Source organism: Miniopterus schreibersii, assembly GCF_964146895.1.
Source record: "Miniopterus schreibersii genome assembly, chromosome: 13".
NCBI classification, from domain to species: domain Eukaryota; kingdom Metazoa; phylum Chordata; class Mammalia; order Chiroptera; family Miniopteridae; genus Miniopterus; species Miniopterus schreibersii.
The window spans coordinates 34556534-34580303 of NC_138113.1; the positions used below are offsets into that span (position 1 = coordinate 34556534).

The 23770-nt window shown below is 36.8% G+C and overlaps 2 protein-coding genes across 9 annotated transcripts in view; one reads left to right on the top strand and one right to left on the bottom strand.

Moving 5' to 3' along the window:
• Window positions 1-8469, top strand: part of UGP2 (UDP-glucose pyrophosphorylase 2) — a 51400-nt gene extending 42931 nt beyond the window's left edge. For 2 of the 3 annotated variants that reach the window (XM_081157261.1, XM_081157262.1), the window contains exons 5-10: window positions 926-1059; window positions 1646-1943; window positions 3284-3481; window positions 4010-4252; window positions 5526-5630; window positions 6713-7771. In XM_081157261.1, the coding sequence (XP_081013387.1) occupies window positions 926-1059; window positions 1646-1943; window positions 3284-3481; window positions 4010-4252; window positions 5526-5630; window positions 6713-6820 (1086 nt within the window). In that variant the 3' untranslated portion in view covers window positions 6821-7771. Of the gene's footprint in view, window positions 1-925; window positions 1060-1645; window positions 1944-3283; window positions 3482-4009; window positions 4253-5525; window positions 5631-6712 lie in introns of all 3 variants that reach the window. The other variant, XM_081157260.1, reaches the window with a different exon arrangement.
• Window positions 8470-8745: 276 nt separating this feature from the next.
• The window catches only part of VPS54 (VPS54 subunit of GARP complex), a 134914-nt gene continuing 119889 nt past the window's right edge, over window positions 8746-23770 (bottom strand). For all 6 annotated transcript variants that reach the window (XM_081157257.1, XM_081157256.1, XM_081157259.1 and 3 more), the window contains 3 exons: window positions 16218-16325; window positions 13603-13697; window positions 8746-9380 (listed from right to left, as the gene is read on the bottom strand). In XM_081157257.1, coding sequence (XP_081013383.1) covers window positions 9275-9380; window positions 13603-13697; window positions 16218-16325 — 309 coding nt within the window. In that variant the 3' untranslated portion in view covers window positions 8746-9274. The remainder of the gene's footprint in view (window positions 9381-13602; window positions 13698-16217; window positions 16326-23770) is intronic.

A 23770-nucleotide genomic window follows, 5' to 3' on the forward strand; every position in this document is an offset into this window, starting at 1 on the left:
TGATATGGCTTTATTAACTCCCTTTGGGGAGCCTTGAGAGAATTTCATGTATCTGGTTGGATGCCTCGGGTGCTAAGAACTGTTCTTGGTTTCTCTCTTACCATAAAGTCATTAATCATAGACCATAAGCTCTTCAGGGGCAGTGGCCTATCTTTGTCATCTCTTTATCCTTAGTTTCTAATCCAATGCTGGCAACCACAGTAACACTGGCTAACATTTATCCAGCACATACTATACACCAAGTATTATTTTGATCTCTTTACATGAATTGACTCATGTGTTCCTCTCAACAACTCTGTTAAGATAAGTACTATTATCACCCCCATTTTATCGATAAGGAAACCCAGGCACAGAGGTTAATTTACTTGCTCAGGGTGTCCTAGCTAGTTATTAAGTGCAGAATTAGAGGATAGTCTGACTTCTAAGACCCTGTTTCTTCCCATTCTGTGCTGCCTCTTGGGTCTTTCCAAAGACTGAAAAGATTTCCTTTGGGGTATGAATCAGCTCTTGACATAATCCTGAGAACAGGGAGCCATGTCTTTGTAACATTTATACAGTACTTTCATTCCCACAGTGCTCTGGACGCACACGAAATGCTTAGTCAGCACTTGCTGAGGCCATAGGGTGGCTGGGCACACAGCTCCAGAGTCAGACTGTGGTAGGGAGGAAGGTGTCCCTGCTGACCTGCTACCTCTTTGGGCCTCAGTTCACCATCTGCAAAATGTAGACAATAGCTTGTCTCAGAGTTGTGATTTAATGAGCAAGTACCTGGTGAATTGCTTAGCAAAGTGGCTTAATGCTAGGTAGTTATTTATTTCAAAACCAATATATTTGGCTGCATATAATGTTTTGGACGTTTTGTTAACTATACCTTTACGCAAAAGAAAATAAGTCTGGATAAACTGATTGTCATTTTCCTCCCTAGCATTTGAACAAAACCTACAATACAGATGTTCCTCTTGTTCTAATGAACTCTTTTAACACAGATGAAGATACAAAAAAAATACTACAGAAGTACAGTCATTGTCGTGTGAAAATCTACACTTTTAATCAAAGCAGGTACAAAGAGTAAAAAATTAACTCGGGGGGGGGTGTGTGTTATTCCTAGAAAAAGACTTCTTTTTCTTGTTTAAACAGAGCAGCCTCAAGATGTACATGTGTCTGTTACAGGGCTAGCTCCTCTTTCCCCATTGCCGGCCCCTAACGTGGCCTCTGCAGGAGTAGGAAGTAGACTTCCCTGAGCACCAATGTGTTGTTGGTTTTCTGTGAAAGAAAGAGTACCATCCCTGAATATATCTGTTTAGAGAATGGACAGCTTTTCCCAAATAGGTTTTCAGGGAAAAGAACAATCCCACCACCAAATAAGTTTGAGATATCAAGATACTAAGATCTTAAAAATAGGAGGTGCCCTTCCATCAGTATGGTCATGGAAATTTTATTATTTTTATTTTTTGCAGCAAATATTACTATCTAGGAAACTGATTTGGAGAGACAGATACTGAGATTTTCTTAAATGGATTCACATCTGATTAAATTACTAATAGATAGACTGAAAATGAGGGAAGTTTAACTTTAAATGCATTGTTTTCTTGAAGGTCTAAAATGCTCTACAGAGTTGATGCTGAAAAAGAACTTTTTTTTTAAGGTACCCGAGGATTAATAAAGAATCTTTACTGCCTGTAGCGAAGGATGTATCGTACTCAGGGGAAAATACAGAAGCTTGGTACCCTCCAGGTCATGGTGATATTTACGCCAGTTTCTACAACTCTGGTTTGCTCGATATCTTCATAGGAGAAGGCAAAGAGTATATTTTTGTGTCCAACATAGATAATCTGGGTGCTACAGTAGATCTTTATATTCTTAATCATCTAATGAACCCACCCAATGGAAAACCCTGTGAATTTGTCATGGAAGTCACAAATAAAACACGTGCAGATGTAAAGGTAAATACTGAGAGGAAGCAGTTTGGGAATTCATGTCTTCACATTTCATAGGTTATATAGTTCAAACTTTTTTTTAACTGGAAAGTTTATGTGAAGCAGAACACATTTACCCACTTGATAACATCATTGTAAGACAGTGAGGTAGTGTTCTGTAGAGTACCCTAAGTTCTGACTGATATAACAATGTGTACCTAAATCCAGATTTAATAGTATTAAAATCATCTTTGTTTTTTGAATACTCTTTATGGGCAATTTTAACTGAAAACAATGCCACATATATTTGTAACAGAAATCTGAAACATGTGAGAGCACTTTTAATAAGTTTGTTCAAATCTTTGATATTCTTCTAGTTTGATGCCTATGTTTTTATTTCATTGTTCCTTTAATGAAAATTTACTATTTCTATTTCTACAATATGTATTTCTGTATTTTTTGTGTTTTATCATTGTAATAGCTCTGTAATTGCAACAAATGCAACTGTTTGGTATGAATGAAAATTTTGATTTTTAAAAAATTTTATTTTTACTGAATTTATTGGGGTGACATTGGTTTAGAAAATGATATAGGCTTCAGGTGTACAATTTTATAATACATCAACTGTATATTGTATTGTGTGTTCACCACCCCAAGTCAAGTCTCCTTCCAGGACCATTTAAAATTTTGATTTTTAAACTTTGCATGTTTAGTGGTGATGATACTTGGCCTATGATGAAATGGTGTACAAGGGTTTAGTAATTACCCACAGGGAGTAAAAAAAAGTGGGTAGTGTGTGAATACTAAAATGGTCAGTCCCTGAGCTGGGCTCTGTGCCTCTTACAAATGTTCATCCCACATTATGAGTGAATGCTCCCCTCTTCCCACACTGCTGTGGCCTCACGACAGAAAGAACACCTCTAGGCTAAGGCCACACAGGGGTCACCTCTCGTCCACTTGTGCCTGTCTTCCCTTTCCTCCTCTTCCTAGAACCAGTGAGAGTAGGGTCTGAGGTGGTAGGATTGGTTATTTGGTGACAGATGGTGGTTTGGGAATAAGAGGAGTGGCTGATCCTGTAGCCAACCTTCAGAAAGTGAGGATGACTCTGATGTACTCCCAGGCCTTTTATCATGGACAAGAGGGTGGGTAAACAGTATAAAATGACAGACAACCTAAATTATTTTCCATGGTTCTGTCTTCACATGCATATTGCTTTGTGTCACAGGTAGATTACTGCCAATACTTTTTATTTCTGGGGGATTTTATTATCAGTGTCTTTTCTGTAACATTCATAGACTATAAACAGTGTGGTGTGGATGTGGTTGGGAGAGATGTGGCACGCACTCACTCTTCTCTGCCTTTTCTAGGGTGGGACACTCACTCAGTATGAAGGCAAATTGAGACTGGTGGAAATTGCTCAAGTGCCAAAAGCACATGTTGATGAGTTCAAGTCTGTATCAAAATTCAAAATATTTAACACAAACAACCTCTGGATCTCTCTTGCAGCAGTTAAAAGACTGCAGGAGCAGAATGCTATTGACATGGAAATCATTGTCAATCCAAAGGTAAGCCAAAGTGCCAGTTCACTGGGCTCACTGGTTCCAGAGATCACTCCTCCACTCTCTCCGGCCTGTCCGGTGTATTGGTCCTCCTTTTTGCCTAGTCGGTCTCCAGTTCCTGGCCCTGTCTTCTAGAGTCTATATCCAGCCCTTTAGTGTGCATAGCCATAGTCCCCTTACTTGGCCCTGGGCTGTGGTAGTGGCAAGAGCACTGGGCCCAAAAGTAGAGAGCCTACCCTCAGCTTACTTGTTGCTCTGATACTTACAGGCCTTTTGGGCACGGGCACTTTACATAACTTTTCTAAACCTTTGGTTCTTGATCATAAAATGGAAATATTACTAAATGGAAGAGCCGAGGCTGAAAAAAAGGTCACATATGTATGAGTACCTGACTTAATGGAAGGTGCTTGATAAATGCCACATCTCAAAATTCTGTTTCCTTCAATGGAGCTCTGAAACCACTCCCCAAATATTAACTAACATGGAAATAAGTTGTTAAAACCTGTGTTTCTCTCCCTTCTCCCTTTCTTACAGACTTTGGATGGAGGCCTGAATGTCATTCAGTTAGAAACTGCAGTAGGGGCTGCCATTAAAAGTTTTGAGAACTCTCTAGGTATCAATGTTCCTAGAAGCCGTTTCCTACCTGTCAAAACCACATCAGATCTCTTGCTTGTGATGTCAAACCTCTATAGCCTTAATGCAGGATCTTTGACAATGAGTGAAAAGCGGGAATTTCCTACAGTGCCCTTGGTTAAACTAGGCAGTTCTTTTACAAAGGTACGTAATTATAAAGATATGATATACATGTGACTTTGTATTTCCTAAATGCACAATTATAACAATATGATATACATGTGAATCGAAATCTAAGGATCACCTAGAGAGTGAGTGGGGGGTGGAGGTGGGTGGTCCAAGAACTGAGCCATAAGGTTCTCCAAGGCTTAGAGGATGGGGATGAGATGGAAGCAGCAGCAAAGGTGACTGAGGAGTTACAGGTTAGGAATTGGGTAGAAAACCATGAATGTGTGTGTCCTGAAAGCCAAATGAAGAAAAGAAGGAGTGATCATCTTTGTCAAGTGCAACTGCTGAATCAAGTAAGATGAATGAGAATTCACCATTAGATTGATCAGTATCGAGGTTTTGGAGCCTGACTGGAATGGATTTAAAAGAGACTAGGAGAAAAACTGGAGATATGAATTCAAGAATTTTGCCTTAAAGAAAAACAAAAATGGAGCCATAACTGGAAAGGGATACAAGATGAGAGGTTTTTTTGTGTTTTTTTTGTTTTTAAAGATGGGAGAATTTATAACATGTCTATACGTTGATGTGAATTGATGCAGTTAAGAGGGAAAAACCACTGAAGAGGGAGAAAGAATTGCTGGACAGTATTCTTGAATAAGCCATAAGAAGGGTTGGGCTTAAGTTGGAGTAGAAACAGTCCAACCTCAGTACTAGGAGGGACAGAGTAATGGGTGAGGGGGCAAAGGAGAGGTGGTGGTGCTGGTGGCAGAAGCCAGTGGAAGTTTTCTGATTGCTTCTGCTTTTCTCAGCAAAATAGGAAATACGGCCCTATAGGACAATTTCTAGTGCCTATAAAGAGAAGGAAATAGGAAGCTAAGACAGTGATCGTTTATAATGATAATGTATGCAGTTGCTCTTCCATTTTTTCTGAATCCTACCCATCTCTAAAGCCCAGCTACAGTCTAGTTTGCTTCAGACCATGATCTCTCTTTTTCCAACTAACTCCAGATTATGTGAACTACTCACCTGGCTCTCAGCATGTTAGTTGGTTATCTTTTTTTTATTTTTCTAATGTCTGATCTGCTCAGCTGTATTGTAAACTGTTTGATGGTGGGGACAATGTTCTTAACCCCTGGTCTCTCCTGCACAGGATCTAGCATATAGTGAGTGCTTAACAAATATGTTCTTCTAATAGATGGCCTGAGCTTGTCCATAAACAGAATGTTTTTACAGTTCAGTAAAACTATTTTGTTAATTTAACCCCTAACCCATTTTTGAAACAATTTGTATGTTTCTATTTTTCTTTCAGGTTCAGGATTATCTAAGGAGATTTGAAAGTATACCAGATATGCTTGAATTGGATCACCTCACAGTTTCAGGAGATGTGACATTTGGCAAGAATGTTTCATTAAAGGTGTGTTGTTATGAAAATTACAGATCTTATAGCTTTACAAAACAGGGTTCATTTTCTAGTCCTAAATTTACCTTTATTTTAAGGAATACTTCCTAGTCTATACCAGGTATTTATAAGATATAGATACATTTAAAAAATGAAATAGCTTACTACAATATTTAGTACTAATACTGTCTTCCACTTATATACAGCATAGTTAAAATACAATCATAATAGTTGTATTTAGGAATTTTGTGGAATATAGCATTCCGGTGGAAAGCAAACACTAATAAATAATTGGACTGGTACTATTTTATTGAAATAGGACAGTCTTTAAATTAGCATTAGCTCACTAAAAATGACTATTTCAATCTAAATGAAAGTAGAAAAAAATGACTTCATTTATATTGAATATAGTCTACTCCTGTTAATCTGTTATCATCACCTATTATAAACAATAGTTGTTCATATTACTTAGTACTTGGGTACTTTTATAACCATCATTCCAGCCTTGCATAAGGAGGACTATGGGTATAAATTTACAAAGATACAACAGCTTTTTCCTAAAAATCCCATACCTAGATTTCAGCTACTTAAATGAAGATCTTGAAAAAACAAAAAGATACACACACACACACACACACACACACACACAGAACATTACTGCTGATACTGCCTCATCTAAACAGCCTCACTGAAGATATGAAAAAGTTATCAGTAAACTGTTCTTAATAAAAACCCCAAACTGTTATGTAAATATAAACTAAGCACCCTTTCATTTATTTATTAAGATAGATAATGCTGGTGGCCTTGCAAATAGTTCTTTGAAAGGGCCAGTCATGTTGTGGCACTGGGTTCACTTCTCACTCCTGGTATCACCTCTGATCAGGAGGCAAGGAATCTAGAACTACTGCCAGGATTGTTACAGAGGACACATTACAATTTTCCTTAACATGTTACTTGTTTTTCAAGTTTAATGTTGTTTATAGTTACTCCACTGTCAGCGGAGTTCTATATAAACTTGATAATTGTAAAAAAAAATCAATTGCATTTCAGCTTCAGTTGCAAGTACAGTCTTGCTTTTTGTTTTCTCTGTCACTTAGGGAACAGTTATCATCATCGCAAATCATGGTGACCGAATTGACATCCCACCTGGAGCAGTATTAGAGAACAAGATTGTATCTGGGAACCTTCGTATCTTGGACCACTGAAATGAAAAAATACTACACTTTATACTAATCATGGGCTAGTTTCTTACAATGAAATGTTCTCTAGGATTCTAAAATAGGCAGGTACTTTACTATGTTACTGTACCTGGAGTATTAATTTTTAAAGTAGAGTTTTCTGCAGTATGCTTTTATTTTAGTCTAAGAAAAGCACAGATGGAAGCAATACTTTTCTTCTTGGAAGAGGATCCTGAAAGTTCATCTTAAAGTGCAATATTGTTTAATCTTAAAACTGGGGCAGCTCTGCTGGAAAATCTTTTAACAGAGTCCTCGATGATGGTCACTTTGAATCGCTTATGATTTCAAAAATAAAGCTGTGAAGCAATACATGTGTACATTTATACTTTTCAGTGCTAACTTTATGAAACAGTGAAGAAAAATGGTGTACTCTTGCTGAATAGTTACTGTATCAGTTGGAAGATTTGTTATTGGAATATTTATACTCATTGGCCAATTACCTAAAAAATTGAGTTTTTGCATTTCTAAGAATCTTAACCACATCATTATTTCCGCAGGAATTAAACTTGAAGGTATTTAGTACCTTTCGTTTAGTTCTAAAACTGGGTAGTTCTAAATCTGGGATGCCTGCCATGCTTTCCACAGACTCTCCATTTATTGAAACAAAGTGGTGTTTCTTTTCCCAGCTGAAAGAGCTGGGTGGGTAGAGGTCGGGCATTTCTTTCACATCCTTGTTCTCTAGTATAGTGGGTGGGGGGTATAACTTTTTAAAAAGTTTCCTTTCCTTGAAGCTTGCTTGTTGTCACTGAAAAATGTTCATGAATAACCTTTCAAATCAGGTCTACTGATAGTATAATTTGTGGCTTTTCTCTAAGAATTAATTACATTTTCCAATTCTCCCATACTTGTTTTTCAGTAGGCTGCTTGTTTAATTTAAAGTTTACTGTATACTATTAAAAAAGTCTTTTAAAGTCTGGTAATTGTTTACAGCTTTATTTTAGACAGACAGTTAAGAACCAGTGACATACCTCTAACTATAAAGGAAAGAAAACAGGCTTTCCTTTTAGGAAACCAAAGAGCACAAAATAAGACTATTTCATTGTACATAATCACTACAAAGTTAGGCACTCACAGGGTTAGGCAAGATTCCTGGTGTGAAGTGAGGCACAGGCACTTTCATTTGTAGAGGGCTGCTGACTCTAATTTCGAAGGTAGGTATTATAAAAGTCTTGCCCTGGCCAGTGTGGCTCAGTTGGTTGGAGTATCATCCTTTACATAGAAAGGTCGTGGGTCTGATTCCTGGTCAGGGCACATACCTAGGTTGTGAGTTCAGTCTCCAGCTGGGGTGTGTACGTGAAGCAACCAACTGCCTCCCCCCACCTCACTTTAAAATCAATGAACATATCCTCGGGTAAGGATTAAAAGGAAAAAAAAAAAGTCTTTAACTTACTCAATCACCTTATATTTCTGGCCCTAACCCAGCAGCCTATATTTTCTATTTCTCCCTGGTCTTTGCTCATATACACATCAAAAGTAACTTAAAAACAAGAACCCAAGGGAGCCTTACTCCATATGTCATCTGAATGTTAAAATGAAAACTCCTAAGTAGCCAGAATATATCAAAACATATTTTTACCTCTGCTAGAAATAAAAAGGCAAAAAAACCCACCTGGTAGAAATAAAAAGGCAAAAAAAAACACCCCACCTTCATATTTTTTATAAAAATACAACTATTAAACTGCAGGCTTTCATATACCACTTCTGAAAAGTATTTAAACTAGCTGCATAAATAATTGCCAATATCTTATTCTTTGTGATCATCCTTTCAAGTATTTAGACTATTCTGGAAGGCTTCACCTGGTTGACATGAGTGGTGGTAGAAAGATTAAATGTGTAACACACAAAGCCTGAAACTTGACATTGGTCACTAAAAGAAAAATTGAATTCCTAAATCCAAGCAATCAAAAGATGTTTATTTTTTATAGAAAGATCTGTAAAAAAATAATTTTCAAACAGCTTTACTTTCATAGAGAAAACTTTCTACAGAGATTGAATAAGATTTTAATATTTTAAATTGTACCATCATTAAATAAGGTGGGACATCATATGAATTTCATTGCACTGGAGGAAATGCAAAGCATTTTTTAATATAAAGTATACAGAGCATTCTAGTCAACTACAGCTGTGTTACAGCTATGTGTTCTTTTGGATTTGGTCCAAAGAAACCTGAGTCTGTTTCCAGAGAGAATGAAAAATATAGACACCTGATCAGTTATTCCTCACAAGGAAGCACAAAATTGATTTTCCTTGTAGATCCCTCTGAATCCCAGTTTCCCAACACTGATACTTTCCTTTTCCCCTTTCCCTACCCCAGTTCACTTTGGGTTCCAGGTTCAGTTCTTGAATCACAGACATCCATATTTTCTTCAGAAACACATACATCCCATGGTTCAGATAGGCTACCATTTTTCCAGTATGTTATCACCTCTTCTGTTCCCAGATCTCAGCCATATTTAGGTCCAAATCTTTAAGGCCTTTTAGGGCTTGAAGATTTCCAGTGTAAAAAGCTACATCTGCTGTGACCAACCTAAACATTAAAAAGAGAAAATTATTTTTAATCTCACACTTTCTATTCAAATAAAGTAGCAATGCTCACAGAGTCAAGAGTCCTATCCTACCTGCTAGACTGTTACTTAAAATTCAGATTTCCTAGGGACCAAATGTTAATATATCTTAGCAAGATTCCTGCTATCATATACTTAGACCATTTAATGTTCTATTTCAACAATAAATGTCTTTAAAGAAGAATAAACCAATGCAGATTGGACTCAGTCTCATTAATAATTTCTGCCCAATAAAATAGATTTATCTTAAAACAAATAGAGAAAATAACAGGTTAAACTGTTTTTTGATCAGTTGTCATTAGACTAGAATATACATGTGTATGACTAATAAAATCACAGTACTGATAATACAACACTTGATGAAAAGAGAATTACACTGAGCTGTCACATTAATGCCTATACCTAAAAAAAACACTCCTGGCAAGAACGCATAGATAAATATCAAAGCTGCAGGCATAAAAAAGAGGGACAGGTCTGATTATATTTTCAAAGATGTGGCCCATGGAGAAACAAACAGGAAACCTTCGTTTAGTAGTTTGTAAAGACAGGAGGAAGTCCGGCTTTAATATTTTAATGAACACCTCAGTTGTGGATTGCTGGACTACCTTAGGGCAAAGGTATTTAAGTACCCTTAATATTTGTACTACAGTCTAATTTATAAATACCTTTGAACTTATGTACTTAATGTTTCACCTTTTATCACATGGCAGTATTTACGAAGGACCATATTTTTTGATTGAAATTCATCTAATTCTGGATTCTTTAAAATCTATAAAAAATTCTAAATTGTCATGCTTCTTGTGATAATATGGTCAGTAAGTACAATGAAACTGACAGCAGTGGTTCAAAAAAGAACAGCTTTTCTAAGGCAAGATCCCTACATTAAAAATTAAACAAAATTAACATAAATCTGCATTTTAAAATATCAATAGTGCCCCTAGCCAGTTTGGCTCAGTGGTTAGGGTATCAGCCTGTGGACTGAAGAGTCCTGGGTTCGATTCTGACTAAAGGCACATACCTCGGTTGCAGGCTCAATCCCTTGCCCAGGTAAGAGGCAACCAATTGATGTGTCTTTCTCACATCAATGTTTCTATCTCCCTCCACTCTCTCTGAGAAGCAATGAAAAAGAAAATCCTTGGGTGAGGATTAAAATTAAATAAATAAAAAGTAATAAAATATAATAAACACTACAATCTATATGAGAAAGTGTACTGAAAATGTTTTACATCAAAACTGAAAAGCTGATCAAAGAGAACATAAAACCAGACATTTGCAACATATATAACCAATAAAGGATTAGTTTGAAGGCATATGATAACATCTAAAATCAACAAGAAAAAGATGATACTCGAGAAAAATGGCCAAAGAATGTGAACAGAAAAAAATCACAAGATGAGAACCTCTGAATAACTAATAAATATATGAAAAGATAATAAACATTAGGAAAAACAAATCAAAATAAAATACCACTGTCTTCCACCAAAGTCGCAACAAAAAATCTTAACAGCAAATGTTGGCAAGACACAGAAAAATGGTGGGAGTGTAAACTTGGTACAGCCATTCTGCAGAACATTCTGGCAATACCGAGTAGAGTGGAAATATACATGTGCTCTAATCCACTTGTAAAATAAATGGTCAAACCAGTAGATGTGTATAAAGATCTTCACTGTGGCATATTTGTAACGGAAAAAGTACTGACCTAGAAATCTGTCATTCGGGGAAAATGGATACGTTAAATATAGGGGACAATACAATAAAGCTGTCAGACTATGGATAATTTATATATATCTATATAGTTAAATCAGTAACAATATTAAATGGAAAAAGCAAGCAGAATATGTATAATAAGCTATATAAATAAGTTAAATTTATAAAACAGTACTACATATTTTTTTAAAGACAGATAATAAATGAGAAGGACTTAAAGGGTATAGACCAAATTTACTAGAAATATTGCCTAAGGGTTGGGGGGAAGAGAGTAAGACTAGTGATATGGTCAAAGGGTTCTTCAGCTTCATTTGGAATGAATGCCATTTTTTAAAAACATAAAACAATTTGTCAAGTGAAAATGACAAATGTTAAAAATGATCAATTCTAAGAAGCAGGAATACAAATATTCTCTATATGTCTCTGTATTTCTAAAATATCTTAGAGAAAATCACATTAAAAAGAAACAGTACAATACTGAGGAGGAGGAATAGGGACAACGGCTTAATTCCTCATGAGGAAGTAAAAATGTTTAGAAGTAAACAGGTGGTGATGGCACGGAAGTGGTGGTTGTGAATGCATTAAGTACCATTGAGTTAACCATAAAACAGTTCATTTTACGTTACATGAATTTCACTTTGAAAAAAGAAAAAGAAAGAAAATACATTTTTAGAGTCATTACAGGAACAAAAATTCCTTTTAAGCAGATAGCGTAGTATGTCTCTGGCTAAAGTCTAAAGGTTAATTTTCAGGTAATTCTATCTTTCAAGGGATCACTCAAAGACATGAATCGACTTACACAGAATTAGTGTCTTTAAAAGTACGTGACAGTGGGAGCCCTGGCTGGGTGGCTCAGTTGGAGCGTTATCCCATACACCAAAAAAGAGGCAACTGATCCATGTTTCTTTTCTCGCACATTGATGTTTCTTTCTCCCTCCCTCCCCCATCTCTTCCTCCTTCCCGCTCTCTCTAAAAATCAATAGAAACATATCCTTGGGTAAGGATTAAAGAAAAAAAAAGTACCTGACAGTGAAGATAGACTCTAAGGTTGTACTGACCTCCAAATAACTATATTACCAAAGATAATACTAGGTAATGAGTTACACTGGATGCTTCAGACCTACTGGTCTGAGAAAAACCACCAACCCAGATTTAATTATGGGAATAAAAGTAGAAGGGTGGAGTGGGGCATAAAAGTATTAGTTCTTTTTGAAGAGTCTCTGAGAGGTATCTAGTGTTCATTATACTAACTTTGAATACTTCTGTGGCTTTGAAATTTATGAAAACAAAGAATTCTTTAAAAAAGAAAACAGAAGAACCAGGTAATAAGGGAGAGAATCAGGTTTTTGTATAAAACTAATTTCAGCCTGGCTGACAGATTCAGCAATCTGAAACTTCCAAATAGTTTTTTGCAAAATCAGTTTAGTGTACTTCTTTTTAAGGGTAAGGCCAAATTCTGACTCTAAAATACATTTTTCATTTGTTCCTGTAAGTTTGACATTTAAGCCTGAAACTCCTTTAATAAGGAATAAAATATTTTATTTCTAAAAATCAATGGAACAGGTAACACACTAAGGAAATCATATTAAGGTATAACTACGTTATCATTGCATTTTGTATAATCTTTTCCCCGTATCTTTCTTTATCTACATTGCTCTTCACAAAAATCCTGTGACAGAACTTTTTTTTTTATCCTCACCCAAGGATATATTTTTATTGATTTTTAGAGAGAAGCGGGGGGGGGAGACATCAATGTGAGAGAGAAACATCAACTGGTTGCCTCCCGTATGTGCCCAACCAGGGATCAAACCTTCAACTTAGGTATGTGCCCCTTTGGTGTACGGGATGATGCTCCAACCAGCTGAGCCACCTGCTTTTCACCATCATCCCTATTTTCAAATCAAAGAAAATTGAAGCTCAGAGAGGGTAAGTGATCTGCCCAGTTACATAGTAAGTGGAAGAACAAGTTTTCCTATTCTAAATCCTATGTTTTCTCTTATATACTACATGATTTATTTCACCAGTACATGCAATTTGTTCAATGGCTTATGATAAAGTGTGTACATATTCACACTTACACTTGTTTTTTGTAACCCTATGAAGGAATTAGGCAAACTTTATCCTCGTTTCATAAGTAAGGAAGAGGCTTTCTCATGGTGACACAGCTACAAAGTAGGACTTTGAGTCCTATCCAGATAGGGGAAGACTATGGGGTAACCTAAGGAGGTGCTACTAACCCCCACTGCCTCAAAACAGACATATAAGGTCAGGTAAGTAACTGACCATTTATAAAACACTTTAACGCAGGTAGACAGACATAGATATATATCATCTCCACAGAGGGAAAAAGCAAAAGGTTGCCGATTCTATAATTTTGGGGCCCCAGCATGACTGCAGTGGAAAAGGATAGCATAATGAATGAAACCGATCAATCAATTCAATATGGGAGTATGTGGTAAAAATATTTTGAAAACATACCCATTTTGAGGTCCTCCATCATTTATCACATTTAAATGAGATAACTGCTTTTTCAAGTGGAGTTTGTAACTTGCATTAATTCTTAAAAACAACATCTGGAAAAGAAAGAAAACTAAGTTTCTTAAAGCTCTACTGAAATAGAAGACAAAAGCATCTGAAGTTATCAATGTCAAATCAGAAAAAAATTTTAAATAGCCTTTGTTTTGGCATATACTTTTTTTTTTAATTATTTTTTTAATTTTTAAGTTTCTTTATCTTTATTGTTGAAAATATTACAGATGTCCCCTTTTTATCCCCATTGATTCCCCTCCAGCCTGCATCCATCCCACCTCCAGGCTTTCCCCAGACCAATGTCTGTGTCCACGGGTTATGCTTATAAACATGTAAGTCCTTTGATTAATCTCTCCCCACCCACTCCTCCCTCCCCACCTTCCCTCTGAGATCCCTCAGTCTGTTTCATGCTTCTATGTCTCTGGATCCACTTGGTTCATCAGTTTATTTTGTTTCTTATATTCCACATATAAATGAGATCATGTGGTACTTGTTTTTCTCTGACTGGCTTATTTCACTTAGCATAATACTTTCTAGTTCCCTCCATGCTGTGCCAAGGGATAAACGATTCTTCTTTTTTACAGCTGCATAGTATTCCATGGTGTAAATGTGCCACAGCTTTTTTATCCACTCATCTACTGATGGGCACTTGGGCTGTTTCCAGATCTTAGCTATTGTAAATTGCGCTGCTACGAACATAGGGGTGTATAAATTCTTTGTGAAGCTATCCGGGCCAGGGCTTTTGTGTGCTTGGAGCCCTTTGATTACTGCTTCAACTTCATCAGCAGTTATCGACCTATTGAGGCTTTCTGACTCTTCCTGATTGGCATATATTTTTAAAATGCTCCCTTGAAAATATTTTATTGCTATTTCAGTATAGTTTTTGTCCTTAGCTGGATAAAAGCTCTTTTCCCCTTTTCAGTATTATTTCTTTTAGCGATATGACTTACTGTACTGCCTTTCTGCCCCTTAGAAGAAATCCTCTGAGATATGTAAGTGGTATATATCATGACAGGTAAAAAGAAATGGAGAATTCTGTAATATATTAACTAAGAACTTGATAGAGAAAACAAAAAAACCTCAGTGGTAGAGGCAAAGACACCTTTATCTTTCCAACCTGATAAAATTACCTGAAAGTATTTTATTGCTCCTGCAGGCACACTTTTTAATGCAATGGCTCAATAATTCTTTGGGAAATACCTGACCTGAAATTATATACAATTAATCTATGGAAACTGTTTTGTGGAATAATGTATATTTTCTATGGGAAAAATATGCATAAAGATACCTATGGAAAAGTTTTGTGGAATTACTGGTATTCAAGTGACAGTACTGACATGAAATTGAAAACTTAGGGAAGCATGAACAGTGATACTATATAAGATGGAAATCTGAAGTGGCATGGGAAAGGAGACTAGCAGAAGTAAGAGTAGGCAAGAGTCACTAAGAAAGCTACCCTTGCTCCCAAATACCATTTTCATGCATTGACCAATTAGAGACAAACCAAAATAACAAACTTGTCTGAAAAGCGAAAATCCCAGTGAAAGTTAAGTTTATATGTCATAAACAACTAGGACTGTATTATAACACTGTATCATTCTACAACGAGCTTGAATAACATCACCTGTATATCGGGTACAAGCTAAAGTGGGTAAAGAAGACTGAAAAAAAAAGGAATACTGCAACCTTGAAGTACTAGGAGAGGGAACCAAGGGAAGTGGGGAGTAAGAATGTCACTAAAGAGTAAAGAGGGTGCTCTCTGTCTCTCCCACACAAACCAGTGCATTTCCCTGCCCCCGTCCCCTAGGTGCATTTTCCTGGCCTCTCTCCTCCTAAGCTCCTAGGGCCCATCTTTTGCCTCTGTAACTTATTTCCTGAGCTTATTTCTTCTATGGCTCACTTTTTCTACCTCTGTGACTTTCTAAATAAACTTTCTTCTATTAAAAAAAAAAAAACCCAAAAGAGTGAAGAGAACTCTGTGATAATACTTCTGTAGACAAAGACAGTAGGGGCAGGGTGGATACTTCATAGGTGAAAGGTGCTAAAGACTACCCATTTTGCTTTTTCCTGGTTTGTGCCTATTCATTTATACTGATTTAATAAATATTAATGATAAGACATATTGACTGAGTCACTATATGTGCCATCTCATTATTAACTCTATCACTAATTCCTCTCCTATCCAATTTGGATTATAAGCACCATGAGTACCATAATTTGTATTCGTTGATAAATGCCAACTCTGATTTTCAAGTTAATAACATAATGAATAGTGTAAGTAGAATCTGGGATCTCTGATACTCAATGGACAAATGGAAAATGTGCTTTTGAGAACTGCTGACCATGTAACAAAGCTATCATTGCTCTGACCTGTCACGAGTAAGGAGCACTTTGAAATCAGAAATTTTTATTCATATTCCCTAAGTCAATATAACTGAAAAAAATTATAATCATATTAGAACATGAACTAAGCTTAACTGTGCCAAAAGTATGTAAAACACTCTAATTCTACATGCACATTATATATTATATATAAAAAAGGAGTTTTAGGAATTACTACTCACTTGTGTTTGCTCTTCTGGAAGGAGATCAATTATAGCTTCATGCATTTTTGTCATTTGTTTACAAATATTCCTGAAACAGGCAGAAGGAACTGGAGCTTTCACCTCATACTGACAGAGAAAAATAATGAGAGCTGTTAATGTACTCACAGACAAATGTTTTCTTCCCCTACAAGTCTAATACGGTGCTCAAGCTCACACTCAACTGTGATCTGAGCTAGTCATGAAAATCTCAATAACTTTTCATTAAATATCCTAATCTACTTTGAGAGAGCCAGCATGACCTTGTGGCTAAGAACATAGGCTGCCTTCCTTAAGATGGCCTGCCTGGGTTCAAATCCTAGCTCTTCCAGCTCTTAGCTAGGTAACACTGGGCAAGTTACCTCATTTCTCTACATCTCAAAGGGCTTGCGGTGAGGATTTTAAAAAATGGCTCCTGCCCGGCCGGGCATGACTCAGCGGTTGAGCGTTGGCCCAGGATCTAGGCGATCGGGGTTCGATTCCCAGTCAGGGCACATGCCCGGGTTGCGGGCTCAATCCCCAGTCAGGGGCGTACAGGAGGCAGCCGATCAATGGCTCTCTCATCATTGATGTTTCTATCTCTCTATCCCTTTCCTTTCCTCTCTCTGAAATCAATAAAGATATATTTTAAGAAAATGAAAAAATAAAAAAAATAAAAGATGGCTCCTAACCAAGAAAACAGTGCTCCATACAAAGTAAGTACTCAAAAAATGTTAGCTACTAATCTGTCGCAATATACAATAATGAATCATTAAAGTAGGTTCTCCAAATTAACAGATTATTTTTAAAACATGATTTTAAGAATGTACCAACATGATCATTCTGAAATTAATATAACTCTGGTAGAATTAAAATGTTATTTTTCTTTTGTAGGTAGGCCAATAGAGTAATCATATTTACCCCAACTAAGGTTAAGGGAATACATTTTCCACAACAATCTATACTGAAAATTTAAACTTAGGTAAACTCATTTTATTATTCTTTCATTTAGAACAACAACCTGGTACAATTTAGATAATCACCTTCTGGTCCATATTTTAGAATTCACAGCTTAAATTATATTCCATTTTTATTTATAAGACATATTTGGGCTAAATATATTATAAATGTACTAATCGTACATAGTTTATTAAAATGATGAGCTCCAATATACTGCTGTAGCATAATCATGTAGAAGTCATCATGTGACTGGACCAAGATAAACAAAATTGTGACCACCCAAGGGTTTGTCTCTTTTCAGCCTAGAAACATATCAAACATCCCCTTACTTTTATTAATAACAGCTATAAGACATAATTCACATACCATAAAACTTACCCTTTTAAAGTGTACAACTAACTGGTTTTTTGTAAACTCATAGTTACACAACCATCACCACTAATTTCCAAACATTTTCGTCACCCCAGGAAGAAACCCCATATCCATTAACAGTCCTCCCTATTCCTCCTTCTCCTTAGCCCCTGGAAACCACTAATCTCAATAAACGAAATCATACAATATGTGGCTTTTTATGACTGGCTCCTTTCACTTAGCATAAAGCTTTTAAGGTTCCTCCATGTTGTAGGATGTGTCAGTACTTCATCCTTTTTATGGCTGCATTATATTCCATTGTATAACTATGCCATATTTTATCCAATCACCAATTTATGGACTTTAGGATTATTTCCACTTTTTGGCTATTATGAATAATAATACTATGAACAAGCATGGAGAGTTTTTTCTGTGTGGATGAAGTTTTTTCAATTCTCTTGGGTACATACCTAGAAGTGGAACTACTGGGTCATATGGTAACTTTATGTTTAACCTTTTGAGGAAATGCCAGAATGTTTTCCAAAGTGGCTGCACCACTTTACAATCCCATCTAGCAGTGTATGAGGGTTCCAGTTTCTCCGTATCCTCACTGACACTTGTTATTGTGTCTTTTTAGTTTTTATTTATTTATTATTAGATATGTCTTTATTGATTTCAGAGAGAGGAAGAGGGAGGGAGGTAGACAGAAACATCAATGATGATACAGTTATTGATTGGCTGCCTCCTGCACACCCCCTACTGGGGATCAAGCCCGGGCATGTGCCTTCACCAGGAATCGAACCTCGATCTCCTGCATCATAGGTCAATGATCAACTGCTGAGCCAGGCCAGCTGGGCTGTCTTTTTTACGTTAGCCATCCTAGTGGGTATGAAGTGGCATTTCATTATGGTAATATCCTCTTATCTTAACTACCCACCTGTATTGGAATGAATGGTATCTCTCCAAAATTATACCTACTCTGAAACTCATGAGGTCATACTGGATTAGATGGGCCCTAAATCCACTGACTGGTGTCTTTATAAAAGAAATGAGAAGGAAATTTTGACACAGAGGGAAGACATCCATCTGAGGACAGAGGCAGAGATTGAAGTGATGCATCTATAAGCCCAGGAATGCCAACAACTGACAGCAAGCCCTAGAAGCCAGAAAGAGGTAGGGAAGGATTCTTCACTAGAACCGTCAGAGGAAGCATGGCCTGGCAATGCTTTGATTTAGGACTTCTAGCCTCCAAAACTGTAAGAGAATAAATTTCTGTCCTTTTAAGCCACTCAGTCTGTGGTAACTTGTTCTGGCAGCCCTAGGAAACTGAAAAGCCCCCTAAAACCTTCCTTGATCCCTGCTTTCCCTAAAGATACTATTCTTTCCATCTTACCTACCCCAATCTCATTATTTCAGTCACCTAAACTTGATACTGTACCACTTTATTCTCAACCCTTAAAATTTGGTTCTCGCAACCACCCAAACCACACTCCCCCACTATTAACAAGCTTCTGAAATTTCTCTCTGGAAAAATCACTAAAGATGTCTTAACTTCCAGATTTAGTAACTCTTCTAGTTCCCCTTCCTCATTGCTCTGCAGTATTTCACACACTTGAAACACTATCCTCATGTAGCACAATGCTTTCCTGGTTGCTCCCTACTAACCTTCCTCTTTTTTGTCTCCTCCTGGCTTATCTTCCCCTCTTTTCTCTTTTATCAATCTCGTGACTTCTAATAAATCTCTAGTCATAAACCACCTTATTGAGTTTAAGTCACACATTTCCTAGACGTTCTATTCCAAAGCTAAATTTACCATGATCTTCCTCAAACCTGCTCTTCTTACCTGTTTCAATGACTATTGCTGGTTTTACAATCCTCCTGGTCACAGATTTAAAGTCTCCAACTCAGTTTTTATTCCTACTTTTCCTTGTTTCCTTGTACAGAATCAGTGACTAAGTCCCATCAAATGCACTTTCAAATTATTTTGCACATTAGTTATCACTCTAGGTAAGAGTTTCTCACCCTCAACACTACTGACGTTGCGGCTAGATAATTCTTTGTTGCAAGTGCCACCTGCATATTTTAGGACATTCAGCAATACTCTTGGCTTCTACTCACTAGTTACCATATCAACCCATTCCCAAATTGTGACAACCTAAAATGTTCCCAACATTTCTGAATGTCCTGTGGGGGACAAAATTGTCTCAGTTGAGAAACACCATCCTAGGTGAGGCCTTCAATTCTCACCTGAAAAAATGCAGTAGCATTTTCAAGAGTACAGATATTTGTTCAACAAACATTTACTAAAACTACCTGGAACACAGTAAACTTTGAATAAATATTTTCTTGGGTGTGTGTATCCACACATGTTTGTATATAAGTATATAGGTATTTATGTGTACATGTATACTGGAATGACTGGGTCAGATACTCTGCTAGCTGGAATATACAGAGATGATTCAGAGAAAGTCCCTTTGGGGAGTTAACTTTCTAAAAGCTGGTTGGTTTTCCAGAAATCAGATATTACATGATACAGAAACATGGGTGAAGGACATTTTAGCGGTAGCAGCACACCTGGGCTGCTGAGTCTTCAAAGGAAAAAAAATAAGTAAAAGTGAAACAGACTCATAGAACAGAGAGCAGACTGGTGGTTGCCAGATGAGAGGGAGGCTGGGAGACTGAATGAAAGAGATGAAAGGATTAAGAAGTAAATTGACAGTTACAAAATAGTCATGGGGATGTGAAGTACAGCATAGGGGAATATAGTCAATAATATTGCAACAACTATGAATGGAAATATCGGGGGGAACACTTTGTAAAGTATACGATTGTCTAACCATGGTGCATACCTGAAACTAATACAAAATAAGATTGAATGTAAACTGTAACTGAAAAATAAAATTTAAAGTTCTTTAAAAAAAATTATTTCAAATAGAGTACATACTTCAAATCCATTCTACATACTATCTGATTAATCCTTCTAAAATGCAATTATATGACTCATTAGTTTAAAAACTTTTGGGTTTTGCTTCTGTTTAAAATTTACAAAGCTGCAAGATCATGTTGCTACTATCCTAACCACAAGAATAAATTGGAATAATTTATAAATCATAACTTCTTAAACTCATCAGAGAACAGAGGTCACAGAAACCAAAGGAAGTAATTCCAAAGAGTGGCAAGGCCCTCTGAAGAGACAGGACAAAGGAACTGTCTCGCTTTGGACAGAGCATGGGAAGAAGACATGATCACCATAGAAGCAAATAAGAAAACAACTAACATTTTAACAAATTTTCAAAGGCAAAAGGGACTAGCATAGAGTAAGTGAGAACCCTAGCCACAGAGGTCTGCACTCATTCACAAGGGTCTTCTGCAGGTGCTCACAAGCAACAATGGGGTCAGGGCAGGAGACCACAGACCATCACACTCAAGCTGCACATGCAAGCAGGAGGAGGCTACCACTAGGGAAAGGCAACAAATGCCACCTACTTCTCTGAACCCTCTTCTTATACAAAGCAAAAACCTTAAGTCTCTGAGAAGAGGCATCAAACTCTTTCATCCCTGGAGTCACTGTGTGAGGGGTAGGAAAAAAAAACACCTGTTCCAGAGGGAAGAAAGGAAACCACCTTAAGCCCAGGATCCTACACCAATCAAAGCAGAGGCTGGTTACCCCTGGAGGAAAGGTGGGAATGCTGAGAAGGTTTCACATCCAAGGACTCACATTCCCTGATTTCAAGACTTAGAATGTTACAGTAGTTCAGACAGACACATAGATCAATGGAACAGAAGAGAGTCCAAAAGTAAACACACACAAAAACTCTTTTTACAAAAGTGCCAATAAAGAAAAGAAAATCTTTTCAAGAAAAGGTGCTAGACCTATTAAAAAAAAAAATCTTTGACTTATACTTCGCACTACAGTTGTCCCTTAACATGGGTATGAACTGAGCAGGTGCGCTTACTCATGGATTTTTAAAATCCTGGTTTGTCAAGGGTCAGCCTTCTTGATAGAGGGTTGGGAATCTGCAGATGCAAAGGGCCAAAGGTAGTTAAGGCTTTGCAGAGTCTAAAGTTTATGCTGATTTCTGACTATGGAGGGGGTGGGTGTTCTTAGCCCCCACATTGTTCAAGGGCCAACTGTATATACAAAAATCAACTAGAAATGGATCACAGACTTATATATAAAACGTAAAACAATAAAACTTCTAGAAGTAGTGGAAAATGTCTTAGTAACTTGGGTTATACAAAAATTTCTTAGGACACAAGAAACATGAACAATAAAAGAAGAAAAATTATAAACGGAAGTTCATCAAAATTAAAAGCTGCTCTTTGTAAAACACTATTAAGAAAATGAAAAGATAAGCCATGGACTAGGAGAAAATACATACAAAATACATATTTGATAAAAGGTTTGTATACAGGTTATATAACTCAACAAGAAGATTTAAAAGCCCAATTTATATTTTTAAAGTTTTTTTATTTTATTTTGAGATTACATTTATTAAAGCTGGGGACAGTGAAACAAGAAAGGTCTAAGGATAGAAGAAGTAACAGGAGAGAGCCTAGGCAGGCTGCTTTGGCTTACTGAGAAATAAAAGTCACAGTGACAGAAGTGAGCCAAGGCAGGGCTGCCACCGGCTCACTGAAAAATCAGAGAAAAGGGGGCCTTGAAGACAGGTTCAGGGGATTAACCTAGGACAACCTGCTGCTGCCCATTGCTCCCCCAGTTGCAAGTTTCCTGAGGACCCTTAAAACTTAAGGAGAAAAGCATGCATGAGAAAGAAAGGGGGAAGAAAGGCAAGGGCATGCTCCAAAGGGAGCCAGCCCCAATTTTTTTTATATTGGCAAAAAATTTGAACACTTTACCAAAAAAAAAAAAAAAAAAAAGATATGGATGGCAAATTGACACATGAAAAGATGTTCAGCATATTAGTCATCATGTAAATTAAAACCATAATGAGGCTTGGCTGGGCATGGCTCAGCGGTTGAGCATGGACCTAGGATCCAGGAGATCGCTGTTCGATTCCCAGTGAGGTCACATGCCCGGATTGCGGGCTCGATCCCCAGCTGGGGGCATGCAGGAGGCAGCCAATTGATGACTCTCTCTCACCATTGATGTTTCAACTCTCTCTCTCCCTCTCCCTTCCACTCTCTCTGAAATCAATAAAGATATATTTAAAAAACAAAACACACAAAAACAATGAGATACCACTCCACACAGACCTACTAGAGGACTTACATTTAAAAATAGACAGACAATAGAAAGTGCTGGTGAAGAAGATGATAACCCAGAACTCCTATACATCACAAGAAGGAAGACAAAATGGTATAGTTAGTTACTTTGGGAAAAAATTTGGCAGTTTTTCATAGTTATAAAGTTTTACATTTCTATACAACCATCAATCTATTCCAAAGTATTTCTATAAAAGAAATGAAAACAAATGCCCACGCAAAGATATGCACATGAATGTTTATAGTAACATTATTTCTAAAAGCCAAAAACTAGAGATATCCCAAAAGGTCTATCAAATAATGAATGGATAAACAAATAGTGGTACATCCATACAATAGATGCTACTTTACCATAAAAAGGAACAAACTACTACTAATACATGCTACAACATCCATGAATTTCAAAAGCATTATGTTAAATGAAAGGAGCCTGGGACAATAGGCTGTATTTTGTGAAATTCCATTTATAGGACATTCTGGAAAAGGTAAAACCATAAACATGTAAATCAGATAAGTAGTTGTCAAGGTTTTGGGATGTGGGGAGAGGACTGACTGCAAAAGTACCTAAGGGAATGTTTAACAGTAATGGAACTGTTCTATATCTTGACACTGGTATTTCCACTACTGTATGCATTTATTAAAATTATCAAACTATATACTTAGAGTGAATTTTACTGAATGTAAATTACACCTCTATAAGCATGACTTAAATTGCTTAACTTTCCACTAGTAAAGTTCTCCACTATCTTTCTAACATATCTCCCATTCCTCTGTTCACCTGCCTTAATGCATTAGCTAGATTGCTTACCTTTTGTTATTAACTACAAAAGCATTAGCCGTCAACATTTACTGGAACTTGCTATAGTCAGACACACGATAAAAGAAAAGTGCTTCACATATACTATCTCATCAATCCTCACTACAATGTTATGAGACTCTATTATAATCCCCATTTAGAGAGAGAAACTGAGGCTTAAGGAGATTAATAATTTGCCCAACGTCCTTCAATAGCTAATGTG